The sequence below is a fragment of the Aethina tumida genome, chromosome 5 (assembly GCF_024364675.1).
Source record: "Aethina tumida isolate Nest 87 chromosome 5, icAetTumi1.1, whole genome shotgun sequence".
NCBI classification, from domain to species: domain Eukaryota; kingdom Metazoa; phylum Arthropoda; class Insecta; order Coleoptera; family Nitidulidae; genus Aethina; species Aethina tumida.
In genome coordinates this window covers 25,323,116-25,335,275 of record NC_065439.1, presented here as the reverse complement: position 1 = coordinate 25,335,275, position 12,160 = coordinate 25,323,116, and the positions used below count along the sequence as shown (strand labels likewise).

The window sequence follows — 12,160 nt, the reverse complement described above, 5'->3', positions numbered from 1 at the left end:
TTCCGACTATTCACAATTTCTAAATAAATAACGTGATTCATTTAAAGCATAGTGAATATATTCCCTTGTTCATCGCTCACCACACCCAGGTTTTTATGGGAAAAAGTTTATAGGTGCACCTAATTTACAATAAATTTTCATTATTAATTCATTAATAATTTGTCTGTAGTTATTACTTTTCTTGTTTCCAAGGTAAAATATCTACTATGCTTTTGAAAGATTGCCAGGCTACACAGTGTTTCTCCAATAAATATTGTGAAAAATAATCATTATCAAATAACTTCCTGATCAGAGGACCAACAAATATACCTTCTTTAATTTTAGTACGTGAAATTCTAGAAAAAACTGCTAACAAATGTTTAAAAACAGAACCTTGATAAACATTTTGATCAACTTTACTTGTTTTCCAGGAGAATACTCTACTCTGTTTTTAGTGGTCATCATGCCGAGAATTACGATAATAATTAATCATTTGCAGTTACTCATAATATTGTTTGGTGAATATATCCGGTATGATATGAGAAAAAAAAAACAGAATACCGTACATAAAAAATACGTTTAAAATAATTTTGTGATTCAATAATAAGAACAAAATACTGAATTTAATACTAAATAATATTGAATAAAACATGCAGAAATAGACATTTATTTTATATACTAAATTTGAATAATAAACCTAATAAGACTAAGTTTAAACAAAACATTTTGCAATTATTGGTATTGACACATTTAAGAAATATGTACATATTTCTATTGTACCTAATTTAGATAAGATAATAGTTTTTAAGAAACTGGAAACGTGTTGACATGAGTATTTGTGGAAATTTTAAATAGTTTTCTACGAAAACGTACAGTTTCCAAACCAATCATATATCATAATATCTTAAATAATAATTTAATATTCAGGAAGATAACCAGTTTCTTATAGTTTGTATGAAACTGTAATAATAATAATAATAAATAAAAAGCAGTTGCATTTTCTAATTAATTTATTACTTGCAAATAATTTATATAGTACAATAACACAGTTGATTATCATTACTATTGAGAAATACCTACAGTAGTCGTCACAATTTTACCTTGTTTAACGGTGCAGCAAGTCCCATTTCCCCCAAGTTACATTTAATTTTAATTGACGTAAAACTGGATTGATTTTTGATATTCAAATTATTGATTGATATTGAGTATAATAACACAGGCACTATATTCATTCTCGAGAAATACGTACAATATACCGGCACAAGTACACAGATAATTTAATTGGTTTTTTATTACATGACGTTTATGTGACAATATTCAGTAAATCCTTTTTCATTTTAGCCGCTGCATATAGTGCAAGTGCAGCTGCTCCCACCTAAAAAAATATAAGTAATTAACTTTATAAAAATATAGTTTCTTTGAACTAACCTCTACCAATGTAAATGATAAAGGAACCACCCCTATTGCCAAAGTGATTACACTAAGCCAATTTGAGAACGCTTCAACACATGATTTGTTCCCTGTTAAACCACTACAACTGAACTAAAATAAAGAAGTTTTAATAATAATCATTTTATATTGATAATACCCTTACATTTTTTTCCATTTTCTGAAAAAGATCTTCAATAGCAGCATCCCAGAAGTTATATAATTCAACAAATTTATCATGTATTTTAACTTTTAATTCTTCTTGGTCTTTTAAATTGAATATTACATAAAATCCAAAACCAATATGTACCAAAACCATGAAAATCAATAATGCTCCAGACTTTAAATTTAAAATTTATATTTTTATATTATAGTATTTTCATTCAAATTACTTACCCAATATAACTCGATTTTTGCCCTTTTGAAAACCCCATTATACCCAACATATCCCACCCAAAAATTAATAATTCCCAAAACAATAATAATAATTGATATATAAATAGGTGATATTTCAGATGGTATTGCTTTACCGTATTCTTTAATTCTGTACAATAAGGTACCACCCAAAATAATAAATGCTATACCTACAAACTAACAAATTAAATGTTATAATATAAATTACAATACGTATATCAGACCATAATAACAATATTAGCAATGTACAACGAAACTCTTATTAATCGATTCATGTTATGAGATCAAACTAGGAATAAAATCATAATTTTGATAAAATATTTGCGGCCCGGTAAATTCTGAGTAATCTTTGATAAGATTTATGTAATAGAAAATGTTTTGTATGAAATAGTAATTATCTCATAGAGGGTAAACATTTAAGTAAGCAACCCAATTTGAGTTCAAGCAACATATTTTTTCTCCCCCAACAATATTCTGTGAACAGTGTCCCAACGATGCCTCTCATGTCATATGCATGTGTAGTTACTGAACATTGATATTAATGTTACCCAACTACAAGAATACAATGAAAAATGACATTTTAAAATTATTATTTACAAGCTAAAGGTTATGCTGTCACATGTCACACAGTATCTGATTTTAAACAAAAAATGGGAAAATCTCTTGTTCGCAAATTAGTGCAATGGACCCTTATAGCAATAAATATATGCAAATTTGTAAGGCACCACTTCACAGGAGTTGCAACGTAGTTTCGTTAGTTACCCGAAACTTTTTTTCCTTGTGTTTCAGATTTGTGGTGTGGTTATTATCATATTCGGAGTTAGAGCCTTATACGACTTAAATGTGCTCATATTCATATTCGACAATATCATGGCTTGCGTGGGCCTAACGCTGATTGGAGTGGTCTTGTGTATATTTTCTTTAGCCGCCATATATGGGATATACGCAAATAATAAAATTTTTCTAGTTCTGGTATGTCGTTCCAATCGTTTTTCAATAACCCTTCAAAGTCAGCTTTTAGCACGCTATAAGTGTATTCACCATCACCCTCACATGTCTCGTCCTGGGAGTAGCAGCTTTCATCCACCTAGACAGATACTCGGGCAAGGAAGCGTACATGAACTTAGTGCTTAGGACGGGTCCATATCGTTCGCTTAAATCTCGACTTCAAACGAATAAATGCGAAGGCATCCGAAAGCCGACCGCGCCATGCCTCCGGGCGTTCAGCGGCTCGAGGGATTTGGACCGGGGCTGTCGACTAAAAACTGCGTCTCCAGTATAGCAAACCGTAGAATATACAAATTTATCTTGGTAACTCTGGTGGAAATGAGTAGGTATTTTGTAATATGCGAAGTAGATATAAATCTGTTTTGGAGTAGGTGCAGGGTTATTAATTTAGGTAACCTAAAATTAATTTCTAAAATAGATATGATAAACAATTTTATAATCTAATTACATTCATTAAATTATTTGAATGTATATGATTTTACATTTGTTACAGGACTTATAGTCATCTTCGAGTACATAACAAAAATTAAGTATTGTTTATGTCAACAAAGGAAGAATCTTCGTTAAATTGATGACACGGTTTATGAAGTTTTTTAAATAATAATAATAATTTTAATAAAGAGATATTGAACTGGAATACTTTTAAAACATTATCTACAAACTGTGATATTTTATAAATAAATTTGTCTTTATAATAGCAAGTGTTTTATTTTTCAAATTTTGAAACAAATTAGTTAATAACAACACAACGTAACCAAGTAATTTTTTGTCACAATTTCTTTGAATAATTTTATTTATTATATATATATATATATATATATATATATATATATATATATATATATATATATATAATTATATTATATATATATAATTATATTATTAATATATAATTATATTATATAATATTGTGAATTTTTCTCTATTATTTTGTTTATATCTTATTTATATCCACATATTATCAATTTTCAAATCTATCAAATTAATCAAAATTAATATTCTGTTTACTATGCAACTATGCAATTATTTATGTCCACATTTTAAATTCGAACATTAAAATATAATATTAAAAATTACACACAGGCCTGTAAATATATGTGATACAAAAAACGTATATAAAATTAAAATATATGACTATTATTATCGTATATTCAGGATATATTAAATTAAAAAGTTAATTGATATTTGTTACCTGTTTTACAATTATCCAAAAATGTGGAACATTTTGGATTATGTTCTTTGTTTTTAACGGAAAATCGGAGCAGTTTAACCTTTTTAATTATGGATAGAAACATTCTTTATATTATGGATTGTACCATTAATCCATTACAATTAGCATTGTAATAAATATTTTATTTTATATACATAAAAAAACTATGTCAACTAATAACTACTAACACAAATCTCAAAAACCTTGCAATCAATCTATTTCACATTTTGGGTGTGCATTAATAAGTGTTTGATCTATGACATGACATAGTTTTGAAGTCATAATATTCTTTAATAACAACAATACTGGTCAAACTTAGGTCATTTTCTACCATGTTTGTACAACAAATTCTAACCTAACCTAACCTAACCTAACCTAACCTAACCTAACCTAACCTAACCTAACCTAACCTAACCTAACCTAACCTAACCTAACACATACATCTGTGACATCGAGATTAATTTCTATTTATATTTGATTATGTACTAATGATTAATCAAAACTACTATTGTGTATCGTATTTATTATATTTGTTTATATGATAAAATGTGATTGGTTAACAATAAACTATATGACATAAATAAAAAGTTTAAACTGTATACATTATTGTATTTTTAATATATATTACTGTATTATACGAATTTTTGGGTGGTATTTAAACTTTTAAACAATATATCAAATATACTATTTGAATTATTTATTACATTAATTAATTTACAATATATTTCATGTATCTTGATGAACAAAAATAAACAATATAAAATAAAGAATATAAAAAAATATTACTAAACCAATGAAAAATCAACATTACTTATTCCAAAATATTTTCAAAACATCTATGGCTTATGAGACTGTAGTTTTTTAATTCAAAATAGTTTATTTTTATTGGAACATTTTATTTAGTGAATCCAACATCCAACCTCACTAAAATGTAAGATTCCTCCTTTTTAATACAATAGCAATTATATTTTATAATTTTGTATTTATATATATTGTTTCATTTTAGTTGTTATTTATAGAATTATTTTGTATTATGTTACATTTAAGTTGTTATTTATATGTATTTTACAATATATTTTGTTCAAAAACACATTTAATATTAATATTTTATTTTGTTTAATATATTATTATTTTTGAATTTATCTGTTTATTTTAATTATACATTTAACTTTTAATACGAATACGATATGGTAAAAACTATCGTATGATAGTGTATAATTCTTAATTACCAACATATAATATGATAATGGAGTAAAATACCTTTAGAATAAATATATTAGAATTAGGACAACAATTATTATACGAATTAAACAATAAGAACTGTAACTATAAAAAAGTTTTTGATATTAATATTCGATTCAAAATACATAACGTGAACAAGCAATATTCTTAATTTGTCAAATTTAATGATGCGAATCTGTTGCAATAACACACTCGCCGCAAGCGAATATAGCCTTTGAAGGATGCAGATCTGACGCCGACCGTATATACATGAGATCTCAAATGCGGTCCGGTTCCATACAAAAAAATTTGCGCACGAACTGAATGTTTATTTGATTTTGTGGCGGAAGCGCACAAAGTGCGATTCCTTTTCTAGTAACTGCCGCTCTTAAAAACATTTTAAGTTGCGCATATAATTCATTGACAACTATTGTCAAACAGTTTGTTCAAAGTAGTACTTACAATCCCTTAAATATATACCGTCAAAATTAATCTCTATTTATATTTGTTTATTAAATTTAGGTCAAGTTGCATTACGAATGATTTCAGAACTACTATTGACTAGAATCCACATGATTAATAGTTGGCAACACTTAATTACTAGCAACCGGGCTCCCGAAATATAAACCTTAAATAACGGGGCGCTCTACCTTTCGCGCGTTAATTTTGAATGGGAACACGAGAACTTCGGGCGCGTACGGGTACACTTCGCCTTTACTCGGATGATACTTTATTCGAATGATATGACACCCTTAGGACGCATTTTGAGGAGTACAAGGGCGCGGGATATCTTATTTCATGTCTTCACGGAGGCACACCGAACTGAATTAATCGGTCACCGTTTTAATTTGAATTGATTTTAGGAATGTGTGACCACTTGGTGGACCTCGTCCAGTTCCAGTGGCAGTGTTGCGGGATGGAGAACCAGGAATACTGGAGTGACGTGGACATGCCTGCGAGTTGTTGCGCTCCCGAAGCACCGAAACCATGTACGGGGGAGGACATCTATAAAGCCAATTGCGTAGATAAAGGATACGAATTCTTCAGGGCGGAAGTGACTACCATTGGCGTTCTCGCCTTTTTACTTGCAATTTTGTCAGTAAGAGTCGGATTAACAGTTGCTTAAAATTTCATATGGCACACTTACTTTCAGCTGTTGGAATTATTGGCCGTACTGTATTTGATATATACTTTTGTGGAAGAGTATTATATAGATATTCCGAGATGCATGTTAAATACTGTATGTCTGAATTGAATATAATATACAAATTGAATAATGTAAGTCGATAAACGTGATTACTTTTAAATATTGAAAATCTATTTAAATATTATTATTTATATTTTTATGCATAAATAAAATATATTTTAAATTTATGTAATATTGTAATATACATTGAACAATTAATTAAATAAATTTGTAGTACTAAGAGGTTATCAATTTTGTATTTAAATAAACAATATAATTCATATATATATATACTTATATATTCTGTAATACTGCTACATTGTCTATAATTTTGTTAGTTAGTATGTAGTGTAATCTGGGTTGCCTAACTATAAAGGAGTTGAGCTGAGGAAGTAACATTTGTTGGCATGTAACTTAAATAAAACAAACATTGCAGTAACAGGGAAACATTAAAACGTTGTGCAGAAGGGTTTATTTAATGGTATAAAGATTTATCAAATTTGAGGAACTTCCTCTTGAGTGAGTTGTAATATTACACTCCAAAATATATTCATAAATTAATTAAATTAATAAATATTATAAATGAATGACTTAAATATCTTTAGCCAGTTTTTCATTGTGGGTTTAGTTGTATTTCTATCTGATCTAATAAAATAATACCTTGTTTAGTATTTATTGTAAATATTTGCTATTCGTGTATGTTATATATATTCTGTTCTAGTATTAACCAAATCGTTGTGTAAAATCATTAATAAATTTCCATTATGTATTTTCGACTATAATAAAGTTTGACTATGTTTATTTTTTCATTGTTTGAACTTTGTTTTGAATTTAAACAGGAAAATAAACGTTTGGTGGAATCAAATATGTTTAAATATCGGATTATATTGCTCGTCTGATATTCATTTACATCGCAATAAAAATATATAAATGTATGTATATTGTTGATTTCACAAAATTACATTATATAAACAACAATTTATATTTTTGGCTCTTTTTTCTTTAATATAATGTTAAATCCTTAATGATAATACAGTAAGGTAAGTATGGAAGATAAAGTTATAAATATTTATGTTCATGGTTTATATAGTATATATGAAATTACATTTTTTATTAATTTATTTCAAATATTTTTATTTATAATTAATAATTACAAATTATTATCCATTTTATTCTACATTCAAGGGTATATTTTAAAAACAATGTGTATAATCTTGTTACTTGAAAATATAAACAATTAATAATCTAATTAAGTTTACATAGTGTTTTAATAACATAGAACTTTGTTTATCTTAACAATAAACTTAAAAAATAAAAAAACTAATGCCCAGATGATTCACTATCAGTCTTAATAACGCAATCTTTCGAGGAGGTTGTAAGAACACTATTATTATTTAATAATTCCGATAATTACACAAAAAGTATTTATTTGAACTTTTAAATAATGTGTTGCAATGAGTGGTGGATGAATTGCAATAAATTGTCCCTGAAAACCAGGTAAATATAGTATTAAAATTAAATGTGGAGTTACAAGTGCAATATCATAAAATTTCAATCAAATTTAAGTGCTTTTGTTTACTTTTAAAATTGTAGAAAAGCATTATAATCAACATTGTGGATTTCACAAGATTACATTCTATAAATAGCAAGGAAATTCAATTTATATTGTTTTTTCTTTTTTTCTTAATATAAGAAGAGTCAAAGATAAATTTTAAAAATAGAGTATTCTTTTTACAAGAAATTTTTTTACGTTATTCGGACAAAATTTCAGATTATAGTGATGTAATTTTGTTATAAAAATTGATTAAATTTCTTCATACTGGTCAATATAATAAATTTTCTATCAAATTTAAGGACAATACAGGATTTTAATCACCATGTTGATTTCACAAAATTTTCTTGCTTTTGAAATATAATAAAAATCAATGACAAATGTTTAAAGGAGCATTTTTTAGAAGAATTTTTTCTTCATTATATGGATTTCATAGTAATATAATTTCTTATTCTTCTTATTATTTTATTGTTTTACATTTTTCTCTGTATCTATATGACATATTTTAGGATAATATGAAAAATTTTGATATTTAAAAATATAAACAATTTAATTAAGTTTACAGAGTGTATAATAAAATAAGACTTTGTTTAACGAACTAATAAACTTGAATAAAATAATAAAGCTTAAATGATTCACCATTAGTTTCCAAATAGTGTCTTTTGAGACACTTGGAAAAGGTCAAAAAATATGATAAGTAAATAATATTTATTTACAACTTTTAAATATTTTGTTGCAATGAGTGGTGAATAAATTATAAAAAAGTCTCTCTGAAAACTAAATAAATATAAGTATTTTAGAATGTTGATAATTTTTTTTTAATATTGTAATAATAAAATTTATATCAAATTTAAGTGCTCTTGTTTTCTTAAAACAATGACAAATCAATATGTGGATTTCATAAAATTATAACATGAGGAAAATTTAATTTATATTATATTTTCTTTAATTCTTTAACAAAAACCAATAATAAATCTTTTAGAAGAATTTTTTCCTCATTATTTGGACACAATTAATGTAATTTTTTATGTATACATATTTATGTAGTTATAATTTCCTGTATGTATTTATTTTACTGTTATATTTTAAATATTTTATTAATAATAAAAATATTCAAAATTATTACCCATTTTATTTTATATACCATGGTATATTTTAGGATAATGTGAGCAACCTTGATACTTGAAAATATAAACAAATTAATTAAGTTTACAGAGTGTTTTAATAAAATAGGACTTTGTTTAACGAAATAATAAACGTGAGTAAGAAAATTAACACTTAGTTGATACACCATCAGTTTCCATAAAAGCATTCTTTTTAGATGGTGGGACAAGAAATTAAATACTAATAATTATTATTTAAGAATTCCAATCTGTACACCAAAAGTATTTAAACTTTTAAATAATGTGTTGCTATGAGTGGTGGATGAATTGTAACAAGTTTTCTCTGAAAACCAGGTAAATATAAATATTTTGTTATTAAATGTGTAATTAAAGTATCTGACATTATTACACATTGTTGGGTATTATAAACATTACGTATAGTTTTGTAATTATTGAATGAATGGAATATGGGGTAATTTATTAGGTATACACTTGTTGAATTAAAGCAAATGAATAAACATGCAAGTTTCCCCTATTTCTATTGAAATAATTTCTATTAACCCTAAAAATTATATTTAAAATTTGACACTCTTATCAACCTCATTATACTTCAAAATTTCGTACAGGTTTCCTTAGGTCGTCTCAAGAAACTTACCATTTTACTAATTAATCGTCCACACCATTACCGCGTCCCCAAAAAGACGAGTGCGAAATACGTGACCCGTGCACCCTCCTGCACAATATTCCCTTTTTTCGCGTGGCGAATTAATAAAATTATCGCACAATCCCGGAATGGGGCTCCGTCAGAATGTTTGTACGTGTTGCTTGCGCATGTGTATCCTGTAGGATCCCTCAATCCCGGGGAAACTCAGCATCATTATTACACGCGATCAGAATTGCAGCGGAGTGGACGGACGCTCGTACCGCGATTACGCAGACCCGTCGCGACGCTACGCTGCCGATCACGCACTCCACAAAACGCGAGTCAGATGTACGGAACGTGAATTAAATATTAACGTAAAAACTTGTCGAATTAAATTTATTACGGTCATGGCGACTTGTCGATTAGCACGTCGGAATTTCGTTTGAGAAAATATTATGTAGTAAAATAATGTGGGGGATGTCGCGGCTTCGCTGAAAAAATTAATCTGATGTTTGGGTGCTGTGAACGGATCTAATTTTTGTGCGAACGATGTAGTTTTCGAAACGACTTTTAGTAAGTATTTGCGTGTAATTTCGTGGTTGTAGTATGAACCTGTTGCTCGACTCCTGCTTTATGGCTGTCACCGCTGGGACTCGAGTTTGTCTTTCCTGCTACCGAAAATAATAAAACATTGGCTGTATTGTGATTTTTTTAAGTAGGTGTTGATTTGGCAAACTGTTCGAACATTTTTACTGCGTTTGTTATTCCTATTTTAAATATTTGATTAAAGTTTATTTATTACCGACCACTTATTGCTAGGAAAGTGGTGCAATAAATAAACATTTCTAGGAAGTATACCTAAAATATTATGAGATGATATTTCTTCTAATGGAACTATTTAAAGAAATATTGAGTTTATTTCTATTATTTTATTTTTTGTAAGTATCTAAAATATTGATAAATTTATATAAACCAACGAAATATACTGTACACTCTTTCATTTCTGTATATCCATTAGACTTGTTTAAAAATTAAACACTTATAAGAGTTGAAGCTAAAATAAAATTAGATATTTGACTTTTCTATCAGAATTATTTAAAGAAATATTTTATTTTGGGTCACTCAATTCTTTTAGAAATATTTGGAATATTAATAAATTTACAAATAACTTAAATATGCACTATTTCCGTATATTCATGAGACTGATCTATTGGATAAACAATTAAATCTACAAAATATACTTAAAAGGTAAACAGATATTTAATTGTTTCTATTTAAAGAAATATACAATTTTTTCTTAGATTTTTTTCTGGCATCAATTTTTATGATGTTTAAAATGAGAAACTGACAATAAATATCTATAAAGATATTCCAATAAATAAACATTTTTAGTTAGTATATAAAAAATACAATGATATAATTTACCTTTTTCTGACAGAACTATTTAAAGAAATATTCTATTTTATTATTAAGATTTCTAGAATATTTAACAATATTATAGGTATATTCTTTTATTTCTGAATATTGAAAGGAATGGCCCATTAAATAAACAATTAATTCTAAAAAATACACTTAAAATATAGGGAGATATTTAATTTTTTTCTTGAGAAAACTATTTAAAGAAATACTCAATTTTTGTCTTAGTCAATTTTATAAATATTTTTAGAATAATGATAAATTAACTATAAATCATCTAAATATGCTGTACATTTTCTTGCTTCTGTATATTCATGAGAATAGTCAAGTAAATCAACAATTAATTCTAGAAAATATACCTAAAATATAGAGGTGATATTTAATTTTTTCCTGAGAAAACTATTTAAAGAAATACTCAATTTTTTCTTAGTTTTTTTTTATTTATTGAATTTTTTTATTTCTGTATATTCATAAGAATAGTCCGTTAATAAACAATTAACTCTAGAAAATATGCTTAAAATATTCAATTTTTTCTTAGTTTCTTTTGATTCTCTCATTTTTTTAAAATATCTATAATATAAATAATAATAAACTGACAATATTTCATATAAATATGATGTACCTAATTTTACTCCTGCATATCTATAAGGACCTTCAAATAAATAACATTTTTGAGAAGTATAAGATACATTTTTCTTGACAGAACTATTTAAAGAAATATTACATTTTATTCTTAATTTTTTGTCTTAATATGCTGCACATTTTTTTGTTTCTGCATACTCATGAGAATAGACCATTAAATAAAAAGTAAATTCTAGAAAATATACTTAAAATATAAGGAAATATTTTATTTTTGTGTCACTGAATTCTTTTAGAAATATTTGGAATATTGATAAATTTACAAATAACTTAAATATTTCCGTATACTCATGAGAATAAAAAAAATAATAGATAAATAATTAAATCTAGAAAATATACCTAAAACATAAATAGATATTTA

The 12,160-nt window shown here is 26.4% G+C and overlaps 3 protein-coding genes and 1 long non-coding RNA gene across 6 annotated transcripts in view; 3 read left to right on the top strand and 1 right to left on the bottom strand.

Annotated features, from left to right (window-relative positions):
• Positions 1-1,252: 1,252 nt before the first annotated feature.
• On the bottom strand, positions 1,253-2,289 carry LOC126265666 (uncharacterized). 2 transcript variants are annotated; one of them, XR_007548165.1, is made up of 4 exons: positions 2,046-2,085; positions 1,574-1,991; positions 1,408-1,521; positions 1,253-1,354 (listed from the first exon to the last, which is right to left on the bottom strand). XR_007548165.1 is itself a non-coding variant. In XM_049967900.1 (3 exons), the coding sequence occupies exons 1-3, from the start codon at positions 1,724-1,726 to the stop codon at positions 1,283-1,285; spliced, it is 339 nt and encodes a 112-aa protein (XP_049823857.1). In that variant the 5' UTR covers positions 1,727-2,289; the 3' UTR covers positions 1,253-1,282. The 2 variants fall into 2 exon arrangements, 1 of the variants encoding a protein (XP_049823857.1); XM_049967900.1 differs by having other exon boundaries at positions 1,574-2,289.
• Positions 2,290-2,409: 120 nt separating this feature from the next.
• Positions 2,410-6,551, top strand: LOC109600948 (photoreceptor outer segment membrane glycoprotein 2). Its single transcript, XM_020017142.2, has 6 exons — positions 2,410-2,537; positions 2,611-2,793; positions 2,843-2,959; positions 6,021-6,072; positions 6,124-6,359; positions 6,414-6,551. The coding sequence occupies exons 1-6, from the start codon at positions 2,472-2,474 to the stop codon at positions 6,513-6,515; spliced, it is 756 nt and encodes a 251-aa protein (XP_019872701.1). The 5' UTR covers positions 2,410-2,471; the 3' UTR covers positions 6,516-6,551.
• Positions 2,971-3,526, top strand: LOC126265667 (uncharacterized). Its single transcript, XR_007548166.1, has 2 exons — positions 2,971-3,151; positions 3,323-3,526. It is a non-coding gene; the product is annotated as an uncharacterized LOC126265667 (long non-coding RNA).
• A 3,481-nt stretch (positions 6,552-10,032) lies between the features above and the next one.
• LOC109600942 (potassium voltage-gated channel subfamily H member 8) overlaps positions 10,033-12,160 on the top strand; it is an 81,261-nt gene continuing 79,133 nt past the window's right edge. For both annotated transcript variants that reach the window (XM_049967734.1, XM_049967733.1), the window contains exon 1: positions 10,033-10,317. The gene's annotated coding sequence lies outside the window, so the exon portion shown is untranslated. The remainder of the gene's footprint in view (positions 10,318-12,160) is intronic.